Genomic DNA, 27,630 nt, shown 5'->3' with positions numbered 1-27,630 from the left:
TTCTCAAAGGGACAGGATTAAGAAACTACACTGGCTCCAAATTCTTGCAGGGATCCAACTATGTTTGAGATGAGATCTTTGTAATGCAGGTGGGCAGGAATTGTACACACAGACTGGTTTTTCCCTCTCCAAGCCTTTTCCTGACACACTAGTTTTCTACATGCTGAGATTCTTTATTTTGATACGAAGTCGTCTGTGGGCCCCTGATTAAAGTGTCAAAGGATGGATTCACACAACCCATTGAACCTAACTCAGCATAACAAAATTGCTACGTCCACAAAATATTCAATGCCCAATCAAATAGACTTTATTAAGGGTTAAGAAGATGGCTTTGTTAGCCTACCGTGCCAAGACAAGGACTTGGTCTACTCTACAGGCTGAGCCAGAAACTAACATGTCAAGCTCAACTCAACATCCATGCAGTTTTTTTGGCATCAACATGGAAGTAGTTTGGCATTGCCTTCTCCCCCATTTTCCAATCTGACACTCCTGGGATTTTGTGGTAATCTCCCATCTAAGTGATAACTAAACTGACTCTGCTTATCCTTCCAAAATGAGATAAGGTAAACCACCCAATCCAATTTAGTCTTGTCTAATGCATTTCACCCAACCTGGTGGCACCATTCCAAATCCTTTTCCACTTCTCTGAATGCTATAGTTGACTTTAAACCCAAAAATTGAAATGATGCAAATTGTGATAGATCCCCCCCCACACACACACACACAAAGCTTTAAGAGCTTAACAAAGTTCAAAGCATCAGAGTGGGGAGTTTGGGAAATACTTTACTGTAGAATAACAGTTGGCTGGGTTTACAGAGGATGCTTCAACGAATGAAAGTTAGTGAATGAAGCCATTTCTGAGTTTGTAACATACACCAAGATTCTATATGCACTTATAATAATTTGTAGGTTTCCTATTATGCAGCTTGCAATACAACCAAACATCCATCAAATATTCATAAAAACTAAACCAATTAAAAGCAATAAATACGTTTAATAAAATTTAAAAGTCCATTGGAGTTGGGCAGCCAATACACCTAAATAAATAAATAAAAACTGTTGCTACATGGGGCTGATACTCCTATCCAAAGATCACAGGTCAACCATAAGGGCTGAGTTTTGCACAGTGGGCCACCCCCCCCCAAAAAAAATCCTAACCCAACATGTTGTACAAAGACAGTCCTTTGATTTTAACCAACCTGGTTGTCCAAAAGAGCCTTTTTATTCTGATGTGAAAAAGGAATCCCCAAAACTTTGCGACACTGGTTCCATCACCTGGATCTCTCCCTGAAGATTTTAATTACCCTGAACAGTATCCGTCTTGTGCTTTGTTCAATTAATGTTTTAACTTTCTGAAATACAAGCTATAAACAGTGTTCATTTTTATTGGCCGCCTTTGGGGCCAAAAGGGGGGGGGCAGACCTGCCAGCAGCATTCAGCTCTTCCCTGCCTCTCTGCCCAGTTCTGGGGGCTGGGAATAAGCTGTCACTTATCTTCTCCCAGACAATGATGCCTTTTTAATATCTTCTCACCCTTTTTTACTCAGTTGGTTGCTCCAGCATTCTTCCTCAAGCACTACTTACGAGTTCCAGAGGTCACCCTAAGGCCAGAAATGTGAAAACTTAATCAGATGTTTAAGGTGCCTTGCAGGAGTTGGGCTCAGTTGTCCCAGAATGTCAAGGTGACCTCAGAAAAAAGGGGCATTAGTTATCCATTTATTTCTGTTTATTCAGTTATTCCATTTATATGCTGCCTTTTTATTCTAGCAAGTAGCCATGGCTGCTAACAAAATGTACAAAACCTCCCACAGGATGTAAAATGTGGAAAACATGGGTGAACTCCCTCCTAATATTAATTGACAATTAGTATTCATGTGAATTCACCTTTAAAAACCTAGCAAGGGAGTTGTGGCTCTACCAGTTTCCTAAATGCTAAGTGAGGAGAGCACAGTGCAACTCCAGAGAGATCTGTTAAGGAGCATTGGAACAAAACAGAGACCACCTTCTCCTGCAGACCTTCCTTTATCTTCATGAGAACTAGGGAAGGTCATGCTTTCTCAAGTTAAATTTCTTCCCAGACTCAGATTTATTTTATCTGACTGTTGTCTTGGTTGCAGCTGTTCCTCAAGGTTATTCCTTCTGCCCATTACAGGTGCTAGAAGCTTGACCTGTCAAATCCAGCAAAAAGCTATATCAGACATCTTTCTACTAGAAACTTGACCCATCCAACCCAGCAAAAGCCATGTTAGCATCTTTCCACTGGAAGCTCGACCCATCTAATCCAGCAAAAGCTATGTTAAATTTCTTTCTACTACAAACTTGACCCATCCAACCCAGCAAAAGCCACGTTAGTCTTCTTTCTACTAGAAGCTTGAATCTAATCCAGGAAGGCCCATGTTCCATTGGAAGCTTGGCCCATCTAAATCAGCAAACCTACCGTAGACTTCCTTCCACTAGAAATGTGGCCCATCTAATCACAGGTCCTATGTTACACTTCCTTCCAATAAGCTGCTTTCTAGCAGGATGAACTCTGGGGCTCATGGAAATAAAAAGGGATTTTGAGACCATTGGAAGCAATCAGGAAATTAGACATTAATTAGACGCTTGCTTCTCCCCATACCTGGAGCCACAATCCTTTTCAGATATTTTTTATTTATTTATTTATTTATATTTATTTATTTGATTTCTATAGTGGTTGAGTTCATGTTGCTGTAAGTCATAACACTGAGGTTTGGACAACACACTTAAGCAGGTCAGCTAAAGATCAAATGATGGCTCTTGTAAAATATACAACGTTTGGGTAGCTTTAAACGTGGTTAGGCTTCTTGTGGCTTGCATGTGAACTCTGCCTGTTTGAGCTAGCTTATGGTTTAATTTTAAGAGCCAGTCTGGTGTAGTGGTTAAGGCACCAGGCTAGAAACTGGGAGACCGTGAGTTCTAGTCCCACCTTAGGGCTGGGTGACCTTGAGCCAGTCATTCTCTCTCAGCCCTAGAAAGCAGGTAATAGCAAACCACTTCTGAAATCTTGCCAAGAAAACTGCAGGGACATCTCCAGGCAGTCACCAGGAGTCAGCACTGCCTCAAAGGCATAAAAAAAAAGTTTAGTTTATCCTGTGAACCTGGTAAACTCACTAATAGGAGAGGGCAGAGATCTAGATTCAAAATGGAAGCATGACCATCAGCAGAACCTAGCTTTAGCCTCTTGGAGCACACACGTCATTGTCATTGTCATTGACACTTTTAGCATCCATGCCCTCTCCTGGGATGAAGGATCTGCCCTTCGCAGACACCCCACAATCACAGGAAAAATCCAAGGCTGGCTTAAGGTGTTCCCAATGAGCACCATGTGTGGCCACGTAGAAATCAAATCACATGCTGGTCCAAGAGGAATCATTGCACAGTCCAGGGTACCCAAGTTGTGCCAAGGTGCCAAGTAGGTGGCAGCCATGGGTTAGGAGGGCTTTTGCAAAGCTTAAAGGCTCTGCTCACAGTTATGCCTTGTAATGGGCTTTACATGGGGCTGCTCTTGAAAAGCATCTGGAGGATGCAGCTGGAAGATGTAGGCATCCCATCAATTATGGAATGCCATCTGGTGGGGCCCAGGAAGACGGCCTTTTGCATCATTGTACCTGCCCTGAAGAACATCACTCCCCTGGAGATCAGATTGCCCCTGACCCTGTTGGCTTTTCGCAAGGCCTGGAAGACATGGCTCTGTTCCCAGCCTTAGACGTCAGTTAGAGTTCATGAGATGGTTATGTTAATTGTGGTTCAACTGGTTGTTTTATCTTGGCTGCCATTTTTCAATTTTATTTCCGTGGTGGGTTGGGTTTTTAACTGCTGTTGGCCACCCAGAGTCACCATGGTGAGATTCGAGGCCTTATACATTGAACACAACAAAACAAACAAGCAGACAAGTTAGTACGTGGTACACAACACAATCAAAATGGGGTTGGCTTTGGTTCTGGCATAGCACTTTGGGTTGAAAGCTACCATCATCTAGAGCAGTGTTTGTTGTTCAACCTGGCAACTTTAAGAGGTGTGGACTTCACCTCCCAGAATTCCCCAGCCAGCCTCCCATTCTGGGAGGTGAAGTCCACACCTCTTAAAGTTAGGGAGGTTGAACAACACTGATCCAGAGAGACAGGGCTGCAACCTTTATTCTTTTAGTCAATGGCAACAATCCCATTCAGATATATAGATTGCAGAGTAAAAGGAACTAAAGGCAAAGAAGATGAGATGTTGGCCTCTGTTAATCTCGGATTTATCAACTGAGTTTTCTGCCACTCAGTACCAGCAGTCCTCTGGGTGGTAAAAAATGATATAAAGGGGAGGGGGGGAACTAGGCACAGTCACACAACAGACGATCATAAAATCAGCAGGAGAGGTGAAAATAAATTAAACAGCCCCAGAGGGTTCTTAAAATGCCTGGGAAAAGAACTGCAGGTTTTATCCAGCACCTGAGACACCACAAGGCTGGAGCCCCTCGACCCTTCCAGACGGGGTGGTCAAAAAAGTCAAGATGGTGGCCCCGACGGGGCGACCGAACCTCCACCTGGTTTTCACCCCGGGGCCGACTCGGCGGGCGCCACCACCAAAGGGGCCCGTTCTGGGTGCCACGCCCTCTTCCGCCTAGGGGCGGGACCTCTGGAGACCGGCGGCAGGTAAAGCTCGTCGGGCGCGGGCGGGTCGGGGAAGGCAGCGTGGCGGGGGAAGGCCCGGAGGTCGCCCTTCGCGGCCCGGCCGGAGCGCGGCGGGAGGAGCCGGCCGTCGGGGCGCATCCGCGGCCGGCGCAGGTGTCCCTCCTCCTCCGCTCCGCACCCTCCCGCCGCGTGCAGAAGCGCCCCCGCCGGCGCGCTCCTCCTGGGAGGGGGCGGGGGCCCTCCGCGCCGTTATATCTGCCCCCCGCGGGCGAGGCGGCGGCGGCGGAGCGCGCGGCGGTCCCCGAGGAGCGGCAGCTGCGAGAGCGCGCCCGCCGGGCGGAGGAAAGGCGAGAGGCAGCCCGGCCGCCCCGACTCTTCGCTTGGCGCTCCGGGAGAGGCGCGGAGGAGGCGGCGGCGGGAGCGCACCGGCCGGCCGGAGAGAGACGCGCCGCTCGGCGTTGACTGCGCAGGTGAGCGCAGCCCCGTCCTCTGCCTCCCCGCGGGTCCTTCCTGCCTTCTTCCTTCCATCCGCTTGCATCTCTTTCCTTCCTTTCTCTCTCTCCTTCCTTTCTTATTTCTTCCTCTTTTCTTCCTTTCTTGGTTCTTTTCTCTTTCCTTCCTTCCTTCTTTTGCTCTCTCTTTCTTCCTTTTTTTCTTCTTTTCTTTCTCTCTTCCTCCTTCCTTTCTTCCTCTGTCCGTCCTTCCTTTTTTCCTTTTCTTTTTCTCTTCCTTGCTCTATCTTTCTCTCATCATCCTTGCTTTTCTTTTTTCTTTTCCTCTCTCTCTCTCCCTCCCTCCTTCCTCTGTCCTTCCTTTTTTTTCCTTCTTTCTTTCTCTCTCCTTCCTTCCTCTGTTGGTCCTTTTTCTCCTTTTCTTTATCTCCCTCCTTCCTTCCTTCTCTCTGGCTGTAGCTCACAGAGAAGCAGAACTCAGGTAGCCTGAGAAGATTGCAGAAAATTAGCCAAGATTCCTGGCTTCCAGGAAGTCCCCACACCAAAGGAGAGAGTGACCTGTGCTCCTTTAAAACAGACAGAGGAAACAATGAATGAGTCTGGGGAAGACACCCATGCTTTGAATGCAAGCTTTCTCAGGAAAGAAGCTTCATGTAAGAAATCATTTCTGGGTTGCTGGTAGGTTGTTAAATTTTGAAGGACTGGGTTCATATTCTCTCATAAACTGGGGTAAAATCTCAGCTGGCTGGATTCACAGGACCTGCTAAGCCTTACGTTGAGATACAAGCCACTGTTGTCCACTCAGGTGCGGAGGGGTTGGGGCCTGGGATGGGGAAGCTGCCTTTAATTAAGTTAGTAACCCAGTCTTGTTTGTGTCCACAGACTCAGCATGCAACTGATTTGCACATTGTGCTAAACCAAAATGTGCTTTTTCTGACTTTAGCTTAGCTACTTCCATGAACAAGTAATCCATCCTACAAATGCTTTCCCCGTGATAAATCCTTTCATTTAAAAAAAGGTGCCTTGAGTTTCTCTGTGCTGCATACCACACAAAATCTTCATTAACCATGGTTTGTTGAACAACACAATCCAATGCATGTTTGCTCTAAGTGGCATCTAGGGGGTCTCTTTGGATTTGTGACTGGGTATGTGTGCTTAGGATTGTTGTGAAAAACCAGGCGTCTGATAATATCTTTTCCAACTAACACAGTTTGTTAAAAGGCTGCAGGCTGACAAAAGGTGATGCCTTTTAATAAAGTTTGTTAGTCAGAAAAGGTGCTACCAGATTCCTCCTGATTTTTCGCTATTGTAGACTAACACGGCTCTCCTACAGTGAGAAACAGGACTGAGGTGTAAAGCCACAGGCCTGTGCACATGTCAGCGTGAGTAAACTGGACTTCAGAGTAAATACATGTACTAAAACCACCCTGGATGTCATTAAGCTATTGCACAAGTTTATACTCCTCTGGATGAAGTTGTTGGTTGGCTCATTAATATTGGAATTTACTATATATATCTATATATATGTATCTATATATCTATATCTATATATTAAATGCACTGTATCTCGGGCAAAAATATGCTAGAGAGAAAGAATCTCAGCCTCATGGCACAATAGAGACAAACAGATGTGACAAAATCTTTTGTGGGTCCATCCTACAAATGCTTTTCCCATGATAAATCCTTTCATTTAAAAAAGGTGCCTTGAGTTTCTCTGGGCTGCATACCACACAAAATCATAACTTCATTAACCATGGTTTGTTGAATAAGTCTAATTGGTCTAAAGTGCTAAAAACCCTAACTTACAGACCACAGTGGTTGGGTTCACAAGCCACATCAGAACAAAATCAAAGCATATTATGGTTTAGCACATATCTGTGGGTGGGCGTGTTTTCTACAGCAAGCTAACCAAGTTTTAGGATTTTTCAGTTTGGCTGAAATATACTGATGTCATAATAATACAAGCATATTACCAATCAATATTTTACTTATTTTCTTCCCAATTAACCTACCGTATAGACTTGGGATACCTTACAGCTGCAAACCTATCTACATTTTTTTCATGTTGGTAATGTTTATAACTCCTCTTTCCAATTCTTCCCACCAAACAAACAAAAAAGAATATTCTCTTGTTTTTCCAGACCCACGTGCCCCCTTTTAATCTATTTAGGATGTCATTCCTTCAATCCTTGATTCTTAGATACAAAGGGAGAAAGTGGTTGTTATTTCTGCATTTCATCCCAAACCACAGTCCCCTGTAGCATTGCTTTCCATGGTACACAGATAAGCCTTGGCAATTATAAAGAGTTGGCTTTTGGATTGAGTTCTGATTTAGATTAAATGTTTTTCAGAAAGCTTGAACGTATTGGGTGGATGGAAGGCAAAGAAGATGGAAGGGCCTCTGTTTTCTATTTTGTATGGAGTGAAGGGTGCTGTGAGAGGGGCACCATGATTCAGTCTTGACTCCTGGCAACTGCCTGGACAAGTCCTTGCAGTTTTCTTGCCGTCGTTTTTGGAAATGGCTTACCCTTCCCTTCTCTTTCCCAGGGCTGAGAGAGAGTGACTGGCCCAGGGTCACCCAGCTGGCTTCGTGCTTAAGGCAGAACCAGAACTCACCATTTTCCAGTTTCTAGCCTGGTGCCTCTAACCATTATACCAACTCAGTCTTGACTTCTGCTGACTGCTTGGAAGAGATCCTGCATTTTCTTGGCAACATTTCCAGAAGTGGTTTGTCATTGCCTTCTTCCTAGGGCTGAGAGTGAGTGACTGACCCAGAGTCCCCCAGCTGGCTTCATGCCTAAGGCAGGACTAGAACTCACCGCCTCCCAGTTTCTAGTCTGGTGCTTTAACCATTACACCAAACTGCACTTCATGGCAGGACTAAGGGTGTTTTTTTGTTATTCCTGCAGTCGTTCACCACCTTTGTTTATTCCCGTGGTCAGCTGGAGGTGAATTGTGAGGGTCTCATGATGTTCCTTGCACATTCACAGCATTTATGGTTGGCAGAAATGAAGCCCATCACAGATCATCTTTGATCAGTCTTGGAGCGAAAGGGGAATAGGGTCTGGTCTGGAAGTGCCCAGAATGAGCTGCCAAGTTTAGCAAACCTTGGTACATATCTAAGGTAAAGCCTTCTTCAAGTCAGCTTAGCCTCTGAGGACTTTCTGGACATGTCCATGATGGTTTTCTTGGCAACAGTGTAGAAGCCTTCACATGGTCTTTTCCTGGAACATTTGAGTCAAGCCTATAGCCCAGTCTTTCTCAAACTTGGCAACTTTAAGATGTGTGGGCTTCAACTCCCAGAATTCCCCAGCCAGCTGGCTAGGGAATTCTGGGAGTTGACGCCCACACATCTTAAAGTTGCCAAGTTTGAGAAACATTGCCATAGCCCTGTGATGTAGTCTTCCATGCTAGTACTAACCAGGTCCTAGGTTACCAAGCCCAGCTAAAATGCATCTATTTCTAAACCATAGTTAGAGCTTTGTATATTGTGTGAACATAGCCAGTCATGAGTTGTTCAAGAAATTACAATTAAAATAAACAGTGGTTTGGTGTGACTTGTGGAACCAGCAGTAAATCAGTGCCTTGCATTCCCACAGGGCAACATCCCTTCTAACCCACCCACCCCATTGCTCAATCTTTGGATAAAAATTGCCAGTCCCGTGGGGCTCAGGGGACAGGTTGTGTTTGTGTAACACACTGGGGGGCGGGGGGGAGTTGCCAGCCACATTCCAACCAAGCGTATTCTGCAAACCTGGTCCATGGGGCCAGTTTATGGTCCAGCATTTGTGAATTCAGAAAACTTGCTGGGAAACTTTGCTTCTGTAGATGTTTTCAGATCTCTCTCTGGGCAAACGTTGCTTCAGAGTCAAAGGCAGATGCCAAATCTTAGACATTTTATCATCCTTCCCCATCTAGCTGACAGCTTGGCTATTTCCTGATGGTGTCTTTTCCCATTACTAATTAGGTCTGACCTGACTTAGCTTTTAGAGATCAGCCTGTGTCATCTAGGTTGACCTGGTTCTAGGTTAGTCAAAAAGTGACTGCCTTCATGGACATACTTCTTTTTTTAATCTATTCCTATTGATATGGTCAATTGACTAATCAATAAAGTTCTATCCTATCCTATCATGTCCAGTTCTCAGAGGCTGCCTGGACAAGTCCCTACAGTTTTCTTGGCAGGTTTTTCAGAAGTGGTTTGCCATTGCCTCCTTCCTTGGGCTGAGAGAGAGCAACTGGCCCAAGGTCACCCAGCTGGCTTTGTGCCTAAGGCGGGACTGGAACTCCCCGTCTCCTGGTTTCTAGCCTGGTGCCTTAAGCCCTTCTCCAAACTGGCTGCCACGGACATAGCACTTGCAGAGAATTGCTATGCAGAGTAGGCTCTCATTCCCACAAAGAAGTGCCTTTATATTGGAATGCTGTGATTTTGGGAGCAGCTGTGCGTTGGGTGGTTGAGTTGGGATTTTGAATGCTCCACATTCCTTTCAGTCCAGTGCTCCTTGAAGCCAAAAGCTGCATGTTACAGACAGGAAGGAGTGGTTTGATTCCCAGGGGGATGGGAAACTGTTTTCTACCCTTTTCTAATCAAACAAAACACGTAGCAGATCTTCAGTTCTGCCCCCCCCCCCCCTTGCAATGGAGGGATAATAAGAAAGGTTCTCATTAGTTTTGATTGTAAACAGTTGCTTCAGTGGTACATTTGCAGAAGGCATTAATCATCCAAAAAGACGTATATGAACAAGTGGGTCCAATGCTGGAGTTCCCCTTGCGTTTTCAGTGAAGTTTGTGGGGGGAAAGTGTATGGATTGTCCCTGTGGGGTTTGTTTAATCTGGATCTTGAGTACACTTATTTGCTGAGTAACACAACGCACCAGCACAAAATTTTGTTTTGCATACTGCAGGAATTCAGCCGCTGAGTTGGTTTAGGCTTTAGGGCTGAAGCCTGTCACGTGTTTATTCCACTTATAATGCATTTCTCCCTGAGACCTCAAAGTGGTATATGTGTGGGTCTTATCTTATCCTCACAACTACTACCATGCCAGGCTGGGCTGTACTTATAGGTAGTCCTTGCTTAACGACCACAATTGAGACTGGAATTTTGGTTGCTAAGCAAAGCGGTCATTAAGTGAATCCAACCCAATTTTACAACCTTTTTTGGGGTGGTTATTAGGCACATCACTGTGGTTGTTAAGCAAACCACATGGTCGTTAAGCAAATCATGCAGTTCCCCATTGATTTTGCTTGCCAGAAGCTGGCCAGGAAGGTTGAAAATGGTGATCATGTGACCACAGGATGCTGTGATGGTCGTAAATGCGAACCGGTTGCCAAGCGCCCAGCTCATGGTCACATAACCATGGGGACACTCTGATGGTTGTAAGTGTGAGGACTGGTCGTAAGTTGTCTTTTCTGCACCATTGTAAGTCTGAACCATCACTAAACAAATGGTCATTGAGTGAGGACCACCTGTAGATGCCAAAGTTGAGTGAAGAGCTGAACCTGGGTTTCCCCTGTCCAAGTCCATTACCTTAGCCACTATATCACCTCTGATGCTATGCAAACCTAACCCATGAGGGCTTGTTCAATAAACCATGATTAAACTGCAGCTTGGAAGAATGTGGAAATGGGATCATTAAGTGCCCTTGATTCCTGTAAACCATATTGTCTACTTTACTTGGCTGTACAATGCTGTGCCCAAGTTGCTCACATCATCTTAAATCAGAAATGAGGCTGTTCCTTGAAAGCTGGGAGCTGCATTTAACATGGGATCCAATGAACAAGAGCCCTCTTTTGCCTGTTGTGGGACAATGTTAATCCATTTCCTTTTTTTTTTTTTTTTTTACTAGAATAAGTCAGTTTCAGGCTTGACAGGACAGGCGTTGCATTCTTCTTGCCTCCAAAGGATGGGAAAGCATGTTACGAATTTTCAGCAATTGCAGCTTCAGGAGGCTGCTGGCTGACACCTGCAGGGGCAGGGCTTGGCATCATGACATCACTGGGTGGGTGGTGCTTAAATGCTTGGATCTTTTTTTCTGGGTTGAAGGGGTAGAAGCATCTTAAGTCTTTGCCTTCAGGGTTGCAAAGAGAATGCAGCCCCCCAAATCAGCAGAATTTGGGGAGATTTGGGACTGTGGGTAGAAGGATTAAGCCCCTCGGTGAACAAGGGGTCCCCAAATGTTTGCCTCATCCTGGTCAGGCTCTTTCTGGTTGCAAATGAGGCTGGGTTTTCCCACCCCTGCTTTAGAGGATGAGGAAGTTTATTGGAATATAGGAAATGAATCCATACCCTCAAAGAGTATTTATGTGGCTTAAGAATTGCATTTGGTGAGATTACCTCCCCACCCCACCCCGCTCAGGCATACACAGCCCATTTTCAGGCCATCTATGACCAGCTTCTCCAGAGCCAACTCGAGACCCATTGGATTCTGCGGCAAGGGTTTTATCGGTAGAGTTCTCTGCCGTGAATCCTTTTGCTTGCAAGAAGGTGATGACTGCAGTTCTTACAAAAGCCGTGGAGGAGGATCCACAGCTTAGGAAACGATCTGATCTGCCATATTAAAGTCTGTCTGGGGGGACAGTCGAAGCTTTCTTTTTTAGTCTCTGCTTAGATGAACATTTCTACCTGCCATAGAAGAAAGGGCTGAGCTGACACGAAACACACTGAGCTTATTTTAAGGTTTCCTTTAAGAGCCCTACGAAGAGGTCACAAGCAGCAGTCTTGGGTCTTCCCACTGCCAGTCCAGCCCCTTCCCCACTACACCATCCTGGTTCTGCGGCTGAGAGAGAGGGACTGACCCAAAGTCGCCCAATGAACTTCCATGGCTGGAGGTAGACCAGAACCTGGGTCTTCCCACTCCTAGTCCAGCCCCTTCCCCACTGCACCACTCTGGTTGTTGGGCTGAGAGAGAGGGACTGGCCCAAAGTCATCTTGGAAGACTCTGTGGCTGAGGGAGGACTAGAACACGGGTCTCTCTCTCCCTAGTCCAGCCCCTTCCCCACTGCACAACACTGGCTCTTGAGCTGAGAGGGAGGGACTGGCCCAGAGTCACCCAATTAATCTCCATGGCAGGTGGAAGGCTAGAACCTGGGTCTCCCCATTGCTAGTCCAGCATCTTCCTCACTACACCATGGTGGCTCTTGAGCTGAAGGAGAATGTGGTCCAAAGGCCCCTGAGAGCCTCTGTGGGTGGGAGTGAAAGAGATGGTGGGTCTTCCTGCTCTTAGTCCAACAGCTTCCCCACTACACCTCATCTACCCTCCCTGAGAGTTTATACCAGGGTTTCTTAACCCGGGTTCCGTGGCACCCTTGTGTTCCATGAGAGGTCGCTAGGGGTTCCCTGGGAGATCACAATTTATTTAGAAAATTATTTCAAATTTGGGCAACTTCACATTAAAGAGGCAAGTTTCATTATTTATTTCCAGTTTTTAAGAACACCGTTAAGGCATCTAGACAGGCCTACCCATGGAACAAATATAATAATTTTGTAACTTCTGGCCTCTATGAGCCTGAATGTGCAGGGGTTCCCCAAGTGAGGCCTGGAAAATATTTCAAGGGTTCCTCCAGGGTCAAAAGGTTGAGAAAGGCTGATTTATACAGTCAGTGGAATAAAGAGATGGATCACTGCTGTGGCTTGTCTTGCACAATCTCTTTCTGTCCTTGCATGAAATGAGTCCCTAAATGGCAAGCGAGTAGGAAGAAATGGCAGTGGAAGTAGTTACAGGGGCCCAGAGTCACAAGGCGATAGGAAGACTTTGCTCAAGGGCAGCCTCCAACCTCTGGTGCTCTTTCCATTACACCCTCCTGATTCTGCTGTTCTCCTTAGCCCTTTCAATCCCATTTTTTAAAGCAGGTGCTCAGCCTGGATTTTCGCTGATCTCAAAGGCAAGAGAATATGAACCCAAAAGAACAGAACAGTTGCAACAGAACAGACCCATAAATTAAAAAAATATGTTTCTCCAGAAAGGGTATGGGAGAGAACGCATGTGGCATATTCAAAATTAATTGTGGCTCTTTTTGAAGGATGGAAACTTCAAATTAAAAAAAGGAACCAAGGGGTTATGTGCAGTCACAGCTGTGTGTCCTGAAAATGTGGGTTTTCACAACATGTTTGACCTTAAGCTACCCTTTCCTTGTGAGGTGATTGGAATGAAAAGATGCCTCTGAAATTTCAAAATAAACCAGCTGCTGCTGTATTGCTCTTTAAAAATATATTTGCTCAGGTAATCAGCTTTCTGTTTGCTTTCCCATGGCCATATCTAGACCATCTTTCTTTAAACTGATAATACACCGGGAGAAGCTGAGATGCAACATAAACAAGGGAAGTTTATGTGTTCAGCTTAGATATGTTTGTTTGTTTTTTTCGATGAAATTTTGCCTTTGGGATTACAATGAAATTTCAACTATGGTTTAGATTTTGGGTGAGTTCATCCGTCGTGCTAAGCCATAATAGGGTTTATTTAGTTCAATGTAGTGCTTTGAATGAATCAAGCCAAGCAACGGTTACATCCTGGCATGAGGTATGAATCTAGCAAATATGGCTTGCTTATATATTTATTTATTATTTGTTTATTTATTTTGGCTACTCTGAATATTCAGACTGAATAGAGGACTTAGAGCAGCCATGGTTTGTTTGAACAAAGGTCTGTTGAACAACCCACAGTCAGTTTTCCAGATGAGGCAAGTAGTTATGGCTTTTCTGGAATTGTTTAGTCTCCTATTTTCTCTCTCCTTTTTAAAAATTAATCCTGATGCTTGGGTGAGTACATCCCAACCCAGGAAGATCCACACAAATACCACATCTCTGTGTGTTTGCACATTGTTCTAAGCCACCATTGCACTCAGCCCAGCCAACCAAGCCCATGTCCTAAATTGTGGCTTATTGCCCTTGTTCACCAAGCAAAATCAGAAACAAAGAACGTTCCCTGGCCAATGACATCTGCAAATCTTGCTGCTTTTGCATGCCACCTTGCAACAAACCAAGCCTAGGGATGGGGTTTGTATTGCGATGCCCCAAGGCTGCTCAGTCGGAGACCCCTTCCAGATACTGTAATTATGGTTTAGCCACTAGGGAGTCTGGCTTCCATAGTCCTTGTCTCCCTAGGAGATCTGGGCTGCAAACCTTGTCTGGTTAAAATGTATGGATCTTTTTACATTGGCCATACCATTTGAAAGCATGGAGCAACTCCTTCAGCTAGCACAGGAGCTGACCCAGCATGCTGGCTGGGAAATTCTGAGAGTTGAAATCCACGTGACTTAAAGTTGCCAAGTTTGAAAAAACTGAGCCGGCAGATGCTTGGGTAGATCCATGGAGGCTATTTGACCATCCCTGTGCCCTGCTCGCCATGAGTCCAGTTGAAGATGCTGGCCAAATTACTAAGGTTGAATTAAGATTCAGTCACCAGTCTACCCAGTTAGCTTGCGTACATGGCATTGGGGGTGCCATCTTGCTCTTTGTCTCAGCCAGTCCTAGGGGTAGCCATATATTCATTAAAAAGAAATGCATAATTCACAGAACAGCATAATGCTAAACCAGATTAAGTTAGGGTGGAAATCTGACAGATCTGATAGGTGTTGCTGACTAATATGTCAATTTCAGTTTCTCTGCATTTATGAAATTGACCATCTTTTCTCTCAGGTCTCATTTTCAGCAGACCTCTCAAGTTTGTTTCATCGAATTTGAAAAGTTTTTTTTTCCCTAAAAGTTCACAGCAAATGTAGTTGGATGCAAATTTCTCCAAGCATGCATATTGTTGCTTTGGGTGTCATATGCCCCATTTTCAAACAATTTGGATGCATTTTGTTTAACATTTCACCAAATACTTGCATTTTTCTACAGATCTTCAAAAAATTGTTGTTTGCAAATTACCTTACAGATTTGGAGAACTGAAGATTTCCAATGCTGGCTGCATATCCATAGGGGTGCTGCTTCAAAAGTGAAATTAGATAAGCCTCCCCTTCAAATGCCAATTAAATTAATTTCTCCCCAAGGTCTCTAGGCAGGGGGCCTCCATTAAATGAAAGTGTGCTGCTAACGTATTCTGCAATATTTCACCGCTCATAAGAACTCTCCAGGCAGACACATTAACATGGCAAAATACCTCTTTCAGAACTGTGTACCGGCAGAAGGTCTCTCCGGACCAGTCTTGCTCTCACTTGGGTGGTTGAACTCATTTGTCACAAGAGTTCATTTATGAAGAGTAGTGTCCATTCTAAGTAAGACTGCATTTCTTCTCCTAGAGTTCCACCCCTTTTTACATCAAAGGATCTTTCGCTCCCCGTTCCTTGATGGCAGCCATGAAGAAAAAGTGGAATCTGGAACACATCCGCTTTATTTTTGCATGCTTGCTTTGCCTCATTTTCACAGAGGAAAGTAAAACAGAACAAGGAAAATGTAAGTATACTTTTGATTACAAGTTGGAAGCTGTAATTAACACTCTGCTGTGGGAAAACACCCAGAATAAGCCTTTGGGGTCTGCATGTGTGCACGTGATTTATGAGCTGATTGGGGAGCGGTGATAATCCACAGGAGCAGTTCTTCTGCTGATCATTAATTAAATGAATCTTAATAAATTGTGAGCTGCATGGCTCACAATTGTGGAAGTGCCGTTTCCTCCACACTAACGCTGAAGGATTATTTCCATGTTTCTGCATACGTACCCCCCAAAGCCTAGCAAAGGGTGTGATGGCAGCAGATCTGGTTCTGAATTTCTAAAGCCGCCCCCACCATGGCAGTAGCTGTAACCATTGTCACCACCAACATAAGCCTGGCCTCCATCCGGCAGCAGAAATGTTCTCAGATGGAAAAATGTTCTGGATTTTTTTTTTTCCATTGCAAAATTTTCCACTCTTCGATTTTGCATGGAACATCTTCCCCTTTGCCAAAACCGTATTAATTAAAATAATTAATAACATAACGAATGGGGACCATTCAGGTCAAACTGAGCTGCTGGAATCAATGCAAGATCAGTCTCATTTACCATCAGTGTTGAGATGAATTTTTTAGAATGATGGCTTTCCAGAGGCAAACCCAAGCTGGTTATACCCAACAGGCTTAATCAAATCAATGGCAAAGCTTAGGGGTGGCATTGAGACCATATGCTACACATAGCTAGTTTTTGTGGTTTAGGATGGTGTGTACCCAGGTGATTTAGTCAGATGATGGCTTAATCTCATGTACCAAGTAAAGGACGTTATGTGAAATAAGGACTGCCATACTTGGAAGATTTTCAGATATACCATGCAAGCCTGTAATGGGCAGGGCAATTTGGTATCTTCCAGAGGTTTTGGATTCTAGCTCCCACATGGATCCAGGCATCTGAGATCCAGATTTTCTTTCTACTTTTGCTTTATATCCACAGTTCTCTCTCTAAGAATTTGACTGGTATATTTGGAGAGGGTTCATGTTGAAGCAAGAGCGAAAACAAGGACTGCTCTCCATAATCACAATATATATCCATACGTCCCAGTCCATAAAGCGGTTTTGATATAATGAACTACAGTAGTATGGAGTTGGAAGTGGGGATTGAGTCCAACTCCCTGGTCCATGCTGAAATCCAGATTAAAGCATCTCTCCTCCCCCATACCTACCAAGCTTTTGCTTGAAGACCTTTAGCAGCCCATCACTTTGATGGCCCAATGATTCCACTGTTCAGCTGCTCTACCTGTTAGGAAGTTTTTCAAAATATTCAGCAGGAATCTGCTCTTTTTTAACTGAAGAAGAGAGATGGTTCAGATGCTAAGTCAATGTACAGCTTGCCATTACACCTGTGTGCAGGAGAAGATAGGAGTTGATTCTGGTGGTATTCTTAGTTGAAGCTTGATCCTTGGAGACTACGCTGGCTTTGTTGCTGCTTCTCCTCAAATTAATATTTGTGCAAGAAAAGTATGACATCCTTACATATCTAAAAGAGGATATCCAGGTTTCATCCCATGTTTAGAATCCTTGGCAAGGTGTCAGGTGTATGCCTTGGTTAAGTTCTGTGACCACCAACTTATGGTAGGCTGCATTCTTTTAATTTAATTTTTATCCCGCCTTCATTATTTTTTTTATAAATAACTCAAGGCAGTGAGCATACCATATCTAATACTCCTTCCTCCTCCTATTATCTCCACAACAACCACCCTGTGAGGTGGGTTGGGCTGAGAGAGAGGGACTGGCCCAAGGTCAGCCAGCTGGCTTTCATGCCTAAGGCGGGACTAGAACTCTCCTACCATGCCTGATTGGCTCTTGGGCTGAGAGAGAGGGACTGGCCCAAGGGCACCCAGCTGGCTTTCGTGCCTAAGGCGGGAGTAGAACTCTCATACCATGTCTGATTGGCTCTTGAGCTGAGAGAGAGGGACTGGCCCAAGGTCGCCCAGCCGGCTTTCAGGCCTAAGGCGGGACTGGAACTCTCCTACCACGCCTGATTGGCTCTTGGGCTGAGAGAGAGGGACTGGCCCAAGGTCGCCCAGCCGGCTTTCAGGCCTAAGGCGGGACTAGAACTCTCATACCATGCCTGATTGGCTCTTGCGCTGAGAGAGAGGGACTGGCCCAAGGTCACCCAGCCGGCTTTCGTGCCTAAGGCGGGACTAGAACTCTCATACCACGCCTGATTGGCTCTTGGGCTGAGAGAGAGGGACTGGCCCAAGGTCACCCAGCCGGCTTTCGTGCCTAAGGTGGGACTAGAACTCTCATACCACGCCTGATTGGCTCTTGCGCTGAGAGAGAGGGACTGGCCCAAGGTCACGCAGCTGGCTTTCGTGCCTAAGGCGGGACTAGAACTCTCATACCACATCTGATTGGCTCTTGGGCTGAGAGAGAGGGACTGGCCCAAGGTCACCCAGCCGGCTTTCGTGCCTAAGGCGGGACTAGAACTCTCATACCACGCCTGATTGGCTCTTGGGCTGAGAGAGAGGGACTGGCCCAAGGTCACCCAGCCGGCTTTCGTGCCTAAGGCGGGACTAGAACTCTCAGTCTCCCGGTTTCTAGCCCAGCACCTTAACCGCTAGACCACACTGGCTCTTTAAAGAGTAAACATCCTCTCAGAAAATGAAATGCTAAGAGGTGAGTAAAACTCTTCACAACACTCTTGGCAACAGAAACAGAGAACGTGGTTTGCAAATCTATTACTGTAGTTCTGGAAAGACCATTTCCTTTTAATAAATGGAATGGGAACTGAAAGACCAAAAATGCAGGACGTATTTTCAGCAGGGCACTAATATTTATTTATCGTTGGAGTAGCTTTCATTTGACTTTTTTCACACATCCCCTGATGTTTGGCAACCAAACTGAGGAGCAGGATTAGAATAACCTTCTACTTTTAATCCAGTCGCTCTACCACGCCAGAGGGAAGGAGGTGGACTTGGTCCACGCAAGACAGTCTCTCTGCCCTGCTAAGCTGACTCACGAGACTGAGGTGTGGAGACGGCTGTGCTCAAAGCAGAGGCGTGGCCGTGGACTGTCAGCGGCATTTTCAGCTCACTGCCTCGCCGGCATGAACACTTCATCCGTTGCGCAGTCACCCGAAATGGAAGACAATCTTTTTACGTGAGCCACCAAGCTGTTCCTTGCGCTCCTCTTCCTCCCTGGAGCAGGACAGAAAGCTGACTGAGGTGACCGTGGTCCATCTCAGCAACGTTCTTGCTATGGATCTCCTCATTTGAGAAGCAGAGCCGTGTGCTGGCTGGGGAATTCTGGGAGTTGAAATCCACACATCTCAAAGTTGCCAAGGTGGAGGAACACTGAGCGAACGAATCGGTCAGTGGTGCCCATTTGAAGCAATCTGGTAGGGAGGTACAGAGTTGAGTGTCCTGTGAAGCAAGCAACGGTACACTCAAGCATCCTTAAGCGTAAAACGGTGGCAGTCCCACCTAGTAAAGGTAAAGGTAAAGGTTTCCCTTGACATGAAGTCCAGCCGTGTCCGACTCTAGGGGGCAGTGCTCATCTCCGTCTCAAAGCCGAAGAGCCAGCGTTTGTCCGAAGACACTTCCTCCGTGGTCATGTGGCGGGCATGACTACACAGAACGCCGTTACCTGCCCGCCGAAGCAGTACCAATTAATCTACTCACATTTGCATGTTTTCGAACTGCTTGGTGTGCAGGAGCTGGGACGAGCAACGGGAGCTCACCCCGCCGCGCGGTTTCGAACCGCCGACCTTCCGATCGGCAGCTCAGCGGTTTAACCCGCAGCGCCACCGCGTCCCACCTACACGGACTATAAGAATGATGGACTTCTTTTCTACACAAATTAAATTCTCCCACTGCTGCTGCTCACCAGTTCACAACTTCCTTTCCTTTTTTTTTTTTTTTTGCAGATTCAGAAACCTACTGCATGTTTCAAGATAAGAAGTATCGCGTAGGAGAAAGGTGGCACCCTTACCTGGAACCCTATGGAATTGTTCACTGTCTCAGCTGTCTTTGCTCAGAGGTAAGTTTCTTCTAGAGCAGCGCTTCTCAACCTTGTCAACTTTAAGGTGTGTGGACTTCAACTCCCAGAATTCCCCACCCAGCACACTGGCTGCGGAATTCTGGGAGTTGAAGTCCATGCATCTTAATGTTGCCAAGGTGGAGGAATGCTGTTCGAGAGGTTACTGACCTGCATCACAGCCTTCCCCTTCCCCTTCCCATAAAGAAAAACTTACACCCAAAGGAGTATCCTGAACTTGCCAGCTCTTGTGCCATTCCAGCATTCTTGCACAAAATCTGGAGGAAGGTCTGCCTTCCTGCCCAAGAGTGCAAGGTTAGGTGGCGAAATATCACATGATTTCAGGCATTAGGGGTTGCTTCACCCCCAAGGGAAAGAAATGGGTGCTGTTCAGATCAACAGGCTTTTTGTAAAGGGTCAGCTGTGGGAAGCGTTTTGTTCCGATCTGTATCAGTTTTGCATCCATTCATTCATTGCTCCATTCCTTTCCTTTACCACATCAAGCCTTTTTCTCCCTGAAAGAAATCTTTACAGTACATTGAAACACTTTTTTTTTTCAAAGTAAGCCTTTTTGTATGCATTTTGCCCTAAAATATGCTCACTTTTTGGTATGAATGTTAACCAAATTTACTCTGGGGCACTCTATATGGCAAATTTCAGAAAAGCAGGAAACAAGATGCTGAAGGGTTGAATTCTGCTTTTGACTCAGAAGACACTCTCCTAGGCTTGCTTAGAAATGAGTGAATGAAATCATGTCTCAAGTAAAATTTGCTCATCCTGCCATCCCACCTGCTCCCCAATTGTGCTGATCCAAGTTCTGTTCCTCTCAGCTGTATCCCCAGATATTGTCCTATTTAATTCATTGAAAGTCACAGAGAATGCCAGTTCAGTATAATGAGAACTGACAGTTTGGACTGAATTGTTGACTTGAGTAAGATGTGTTTGAGATGTCTTTCCCAGTTGAATCAACCCAGTTCAATTTGAATTGACAATTGTTAATCTGATGCAATTCAACTCAGGTTGAATTAATACTGCAGACTGGAACTGATGCCCCTTCATCTCTCCTCTGTTGCAGCCCAGACCTAGTTTTGCTAGAAAAAAGAAAGTGAAGACCTGGTTCTGAATGTTGATAAACAGTGCTGGTGAAATGCTGTCTCAGATGGATATTATTTAACCACGCTTTGGAATTCAGTGTGGCATATGTTCAAATTTTCAACAGTAAAATAGAGTAATAAATCATCACATGCATGATGTACTGTAGCTGCAGAGGTCAGAGTGTTAGCAATCTTAATTTTAATGACTGAGCCTATAAAGCCCGTCAAAGTCAGTGTCAAGTGAGAAAGGGTCTTCCAGAACCAGGTGGCACCAAGAGAAAGCCAGATCTGCTGTTTCAGCATTTGGCAGGGGGAGATCAGTCAATCCTTTGCATTAAAGCCCCATCAAAGCATAAGAAAATAACCACTTTGCATGCTCAATGTGTTTAAGACCATCCATTTCTTTCCTTCAGACTGGGAACGTGCTGTGCAGCAAAATCAAGTGTCCGAGCTTGCATTGTCCCACCCCAGTGTATGAGCCCCATTCATGCTGTCCAAGGTGCCCAGGTAATGTGCATTTCTAGTGCGACAAAGCACACTGGAATATTTGCTGCTGAAGATGCCAGAGGGGAACAGACTGACCATTAGCATGTCTAAAAATAACAAAAGGGTGCTGTCATGCAGCAAACTCCATTATACAGTCCATTTGTGATGAGCCGAGCTTCCAGAAAATATGGTCTCATTCCCAATAGTATTTCTGAGTTCTTCACTGTTTGATCACAGCATGTTAGATGGGTGGTGTCCCCTCCATGTAAGCCAATTCATTTCTACTTTCTCCTCCTCTTCGGTATGCGATGCTCCACTTTTCTGTGCCTCTTGATAGCTGGTTGGCTGTTGCAGTATTTATCTTGGGAATTATATTTCAGAATATGACTGCTGGAATTCTTCGATAGAATTTGAGAACGGAAATGCATGTATCGCAACCCCAACGCATAGGCTTCTCATTTAAATGTTAACAGAAGCATTATGCATTATTTCAAAAATGATGTTGCAATTAATATCCTTCCTTTGGCACGTGGGTGCCCGTCCATGCCAGTTTGGCTTATATTTTTTGGTGTGCCTGTTTCATCATGCTTCCATAGCCATTCGAGATTTTAAAAAAACATGAAAATTCACATTCTTTTGAAAGAAGTTTCACCAGCTGCCCATTGCTGTAAGCATTTTACTTTAAAACCTTTTCTGTGCATTTTCTCTACAATGTGCATATTGTGTATGTCTTTTAACCCCAAAATATATATTATACGGATAGAGGTAAAGTTTAGTGTGGTGTTTGACCAGTGTATTATAGGGGTAATTTGGCACATTCTCCAAAGCTTGTCACTGAAGATCCTTGCTTTCTGAAATGCAAATTAATCTGGAAAGTATGAATTAAGCTAATCTGAAAACTAAAGACCAAACTTAAACCATGATATTCCTGTTGTAAATCTATTTTTGCATTATCTCTTTTCTTCTTCCTGTGGTAGAGTTCAGCCTTTATGCCAGCCTTTTTCAACCTTTTGACCCTGGAGGACCCCTTGAACTATTTTTCAGGCCTCTAGGAGATCAAGATAACCACAATGGCTGGATTCACAGCACATGCTAAGGCAAAACTGGGACATACTATACTGTAGGCCTAGCGCAATGTATGATTCCAGGCAGAAATTCAAGAAGCTGCAAAGCTGCGTGTCTATTTGAGCTTAATTTTTTTTTCTGAATTTAGTCCAGCATTTGATTGTACCACCCCTGGCATCCAGCCCTCTTCCTCCTCCCCAGAACATTTTGTCACTTTTTGACACACACACACCCCCAAGAAATCTGAAGACCAAGCACTTCTAAAAATAGTCAGTTTTCCATGTCTTAATGATGGATCATGCAGCTATTATTAAAACCTCTGGCTTTTTTGGCAAGCTAGCAGGCTGCAGCATAAAACAGACGGGATGTTAAAAAGAGCCTCTCGGTGCCCTTGTAAGTTTGGCATGAAAATTCCAATCAAGTGAAACTGGAGGACTCTACATTTTGCAGTTGAGAAATAGCATGTTTTAAGGTTGAGAGGGAGAAATTAATTACAGGATTTCCGATCTCTACATCTCCCAGTGTTATGGGGCTGCAATAATAGAAACAGAAGGAACATTCAGCTCAGGATAAGTAGGAAATAGCCAATTGTATAACAATCCTGTCCTTTTCCTATTCAGAAGTGAACTGTGCCCTGTTCCCACCCAGAGATAACTCTGAGGGCTTGAACACTTAAAATTGGAAGGCGAGTATTGACCCGCTTCCCCTCTGCAAAGGTGTGGATGTCAAAAGTCAGAAGTAACCAAGATCTCACAAAATGGCCTGAGAATATTGATGCTTGGTTAAGAGATTTTTGAAGAGATTTTGGACTGTCTTCAAGGGTGTTGTGGCTGACAGTGTCTGGAATTTCAAAATAATAACACAGAAGAGTTGGATGAAGCCTGGTTGAGATTTCCCCAGCCTGCTGACTTCTAAATGTAGAAGGGTTACAGCTCCCAGATTCCCAATACATCTCACAGACATCAGGTTGGGGAAGGCTGAATTAGCTATTATGTGTCAGCCTTCCCAGGTAGACCAGACAAGAAACGCGACCAGATGAGCTAATTCTACTTTATTGTAAGGCTACATTAACAGAATCTTGCAAGTCTGAAAGTACAAATCTCCTGCCATCTCTTTTACAGCCTGATCAGTTAGGGCAGATCCTTTCTGAGTTTCTTTCTCTTTCCGTTACGCAGCTGTGGGCTCTATCCTCTCTTATCTGACCATTCCCTAGGCAGCATCTCTTCCACCTGTCTCCCAAGGTCATTCCCACATACCATTATATCATGTGATCAGCTATCTCCCTTTTTAAAATAATAAACAGCCTGACCAGCCTGACCCTTATTTGAATTTTTTTAAAAATTGAGAATGTTGGAAAGATAAGGACTTTTTCTCTTTTTCCCCTCGTTTCACTCAACAGTTTCCTTCCCAAGCTGCTTTTCTAACCACTGGAACCCAACTGTCTTTTAACACAGGACTAGCCACTAAAACGAGCATACATTTATCACAGCCTTTCGTGCAAAGTGTGTTTCATTAGCATACAGTACTTGCATGATTTAGTTAAAATAATGTCTTTATTTAATTCAGAGTATCCTTACACGAGACTTACCAATGGCTGTCTTGGTTAACTGGACCGGGATTTGCTCAGCTAAATTGTTTTCAGGAGTCACACAAGGCAATGACCACAGCCTAATCCCATGCATTGGCTTTGCACAGTGTGTTAACTGAAAACGTGTCGAGCCAGTTAGTGCTTCAGAGTATGCCAAGCAAACTTGGCCTTACTTGTTTAGCCCTAACACCTATATCCGGGTTTCTCAACCAGGGTTCCGTGGCACCCTTGGGTTCCGTGAGAGGGCACTAGGGGTTCCCTGGGAGATCATGATTTATTTAAACAATTATTTCAAATTCGGGCAGCTTCACATTAAACAGGTATGTTCCATTCTTTATTTTGAGTTTAAGAACACTGTTCATGCATAGATACAGGCCTTCCCATGAAACAAATATAACAATTTTGTAACTTATGGCCTCTATCTGAGCCTGAAGGTGCAGGGGTTCCCCGAGACCTGAAAAATATTTCAAGGGTTCCTCCAGGGTCAAAAGGTTGAGAAAGGCTGATCTATATTGAAGACTTGTCCCAAAACTAGAGTTCTTTGTGCAGTAAGATTACTTACACAGTTTGGATTTTTATCTAATAATGTACAACTTCATATGCACAAAGCCAGCCCCTTTTGAACTTAAAAGGCTGAACTTTCAATATCTGAAGCAGAGGAGTCAGCTGTTAAAACACCTTGAGAATATTTCAATATCAAAATATGGTTTTCTGGCTTTAGGGAATTACATGTGCATATAAGGCCAGAACATGTTGGATTTCATGCACATTGTACAGCACAAGGGTCCTGATATTTCCTTTCCCCCTCATACATCAAACGCTATTCAAAGGCTTGAGATGCCAGCATGCCAAAATAAATGATTTGCAGAGGTCTCAAGATGTGGCCATTGAGTTCATCTGCCTATTATCTGAAACCTCTTGCTGCTTTGGTTGGGTACCCTGCTTAACAAATGAAAAGAGAAGCAAGGGAGAAAATCAGCCTATATTCTTCAGTAGTAAAATAATTCAGAAGGGTTTCTTATTTCTGGGATGTGACACTGCAAATGTAAAAAGGCTTCAGCCACCCATAAACTTTGCAGGTGCAGAAAACCAGATTGCCTTTGCGCCCAGCCTGCAAACCCAACAAAGTCTTCGCCTGCCAAAACGATTTGGGTGCCAGCTAACAAACCCTTGGCAGTTAGTCCCCACAAAAGAGTTTTTCATTGCAAATGGCTGTGGGTGGAACAGTAGCATCCACAGGGTAGGGTTAAAAGAGTCAACTTGGACACCACACTGCAATCGAAGTTCCACCTGCTTTTTTTAATGCATGAAACATATTTAAAAAGTGGAGCTTCAATCACACCACTGCAGCCACCGTCTTGACTTCTTTGACCATGCTGTAGGGATACCCCTGGTTTGAAAAAAGTATAGAATTCTCTCAGGGCAAAAGCCAACCCAATCTTGGCCCTAGAACAAAGTTTTACAATTTGGGACTTTCTGAGCATGTCAGAACTGCAATTTGAAAGGTGCTAGACTGATGAACTTCAGCAAAGGATCGTTACCTTGTGGTGCTGGAGCTTGAGCACCTCAATGATGCCATGAGCTAAACCGTGAAGGGCCACCCAAGACAGGAAGGTCGTGACAGGTCAGACTAAATGTGATCCCTGGGGAAGGTAATGGCAACCCACCCCAGTATTCTTGCCGTGAAAACTCAATGGATCAGTACAACCAGAGATATGTCGGTATACCATTGGAAGATGAGACCCCCAGGTCGGAAGATGGTCAAAATGCTACTAGGGAGGAACAGAGGATGAGTTCAACTAGCCCCAGATGTGATGACACAGCTAGCTCAAAGCCAAAAGGACGGCTAGCGGCCGACGGTGCTGGTGGTGAACGGCGAATCCGATGTTCTAAGGATCAACACGCCATTGGAACCTGGAATGTAAGATCTATGAGCCAGGGCAAATTGGATGTGGTTATTGGTGAGATGTCAAGATTAAAGATAGACATTCTGGGCGTCAGTGAACTGAAATGGACTGGAATGGGCCACTTCACATCAAATGACCACCAGATCTACTACTGTGGACAAGAGGACCACAGAAGAAATGGAGTAGCCTTCATAATTAATAGTCAAGTGGCTAAAGCAGTGCTTGGATACAATCCAAAAAACGATAGAATGATCTCAATGCAAATTCAGGGCAAGCCATCTAACATCACAGTGATCCAAATATACGCCCCAACCACAGATGCTGAAGAAGCTGAAGTAGATCAGTTCTATGAGGATCTGCAGCACCTACTGGACAACATGCCTAAAAGAGATGTTATTTTCATCACAGGAGACTGGAATGCTAAGGTGGGCAGTCAAATGACACCTGGAATTACAGGTAAGCATGGCCTGGGAGAACAAAACGAAGCAGGACATAGGCTGATAGAATTTTGCCAAGACAACTCACTCTACATAACAAACACCCTCTTCCAACAACCTAAGAGACAGCTTTATACATGGACTTCACCAGATGGACAACACCGAAATCAGATTGACTACATCCTTTGCAGCCAAAGGTGGCGGACATCTATACAGTCGGTAAAAACAAGACCTGGAGCTGACTGTACTTCAGATCACAAACTTCTTCTTGCACAATTTAGGATCAGACTAAAGAGATTAGGGAAGACCCACAGATCAGCTAGATATGAGCTCACTAATATTCCTAAGGAATATGCAGTGGAGGTGAAGAATCGATTTAAGGGACTGGACTTAGTAGATAGGGTCCCGGAAGAACTCTGGACAGAAGTTCGCAACATTGTTCAGGAGGCAGCAACAAAGTACATCCCAAAGAAAGAGAAAACCAAGAAGGCAAAATGGCTGTCTGCTGAGACACTAGAAGTAGCCCAAGTAAGAAGGAAAGCAAAAGGCAACAGTGATAGGGGGAGATATGCCCAATTAAATGCAAAATTCCAGAGGTTAGCCAGAAGAGATAAGGAATTATTTTTAAACAAGCAATGCGTGGAAGTGGAAGAAGACAATAGAATTGGAAGGACAAGAGACCTCTTCCAGAAAATTAGAAACATCAGAGGTAAATTCCAGGCAAAAATGGGTATGATCAAAAACAAAGATGGCAAGGGCCTAACAGAAGAAGAAGAGATCAAGAAAAGGTGGCAAGAATATACAGAAGACCTGTATAGGAAGGATAACAATATTGGGGATAGCTTTGACGGTGTGGTCAGTGAGCTAGAGCCAGACATCCTGAAGAGTGAGGTTGAATGGGCCTTAAGAAGCATTGCTAATAACAAGGCAGCAGGAGACGATGGCATCCCAGCTGAACTGTTCAAAATCTTGCGAGATGAGGCTGACAAGGTAATGCATGCTATATGCCAGCAAATCTGGAAAATACAAGAATGGCCATCAGACTGGAAAAAATCAACTTATATCCCCATACCAAAAAGGGAAACACTAAAGAATGTTCAAACTATCGAACAGTGGCACTCATTTCACATGCCAGTAAGGTAATGCTCAAGATCCTGCAAGGTAGACTTCAGCAGTTCATGGAGCGAGAATTGCCAGATGTACAAGCTGGGTTTAGAAAAGGCAGAGGAACTAGAGACCAAATTGCCAATATCCGCTGGATAATGGAAAAAGCCAGGGAGTTTCAGAAAAACATCTATTTCTGTTTTATTGACTATTCTAAAGCCTTTGACTGTGTGGACCATAACAAATTGTGGCAAGTTCTTAGTGGTATGGGGATACCAAGTCATCTTGTCTGCCTCCTGAAGAATCTGTATAACGACCAAGTAGCAACAGTAAGAACAGACCACGGAACAACGGACTGGTTTAAGATTGGGAAAGGAGTACGGCAGGGCTGTATACTCTCACCCTACCTATTCAACTTGTATGCAGAACACATCATGCGACAAGTTGGGCTTGAGGAATC

At 44.7% G+C, this 27,630-nt stretch overlaps 2 protein-coding genes across 2 annotated transcripts in view; one reads left to right on the top strand and one right to left on the bottom strand.

Annotated features, from left to right (window-relative positions):
• The window catches only part of COL4A5 (collagen type IV alpha 5 chain), a 669,904-nt gene that overhangs the window by 107,858 nt on the left and 534,416 nt on the right, over window positions 1-27,630 (bottom strand). The window lies entirely within an intron of this gene.
• Window positions 5,050-27,630, top strand: part of CHRDL1 (chordin like 1) — a 41,337-nt gene continuing 18,756 nt past the window's right edge. The window contains exons 1-4 of the mRNA XM_063313414.1: window positions 5,050-5,109; window positions 15,325-15,478; window positions 19,380-19,492; window positions 20,997-21,090. Coding sequence (XP_063169484.1) covers window positions 15,373-15,478; window positions 19,380-19,492; window positions 20,997-21,090 — 313 coding nt within the window. The 5' untranslated portion in view covers window positions 5,050-5,109; window positions 15,325-15,372. The remainder of the gene's footprint in view (window positions 5,110-15,324; window positions 15,479-19,379; window positions 19,493-20,996; window positions 21,091-27,630) is intronic.

Source organism: Candoia aspera, chromosome 12, assembly GCF_035149785.1.
Source record: "Candoia aspera isolate rCanAsp1 chromosome 12, rCanAsp1.hap2, whole genome shotgun sequence".
Classification (NCBI taxonomy): domain Eukaryota; kingdom Metazoa; phylum Chordata; class Lepidosauria; order Squamata; family Boidae; genus Candoia; species Candoia aspera.
This window is presented reverse-complemented; position numbering and strand designations above follow the sequence as displayed.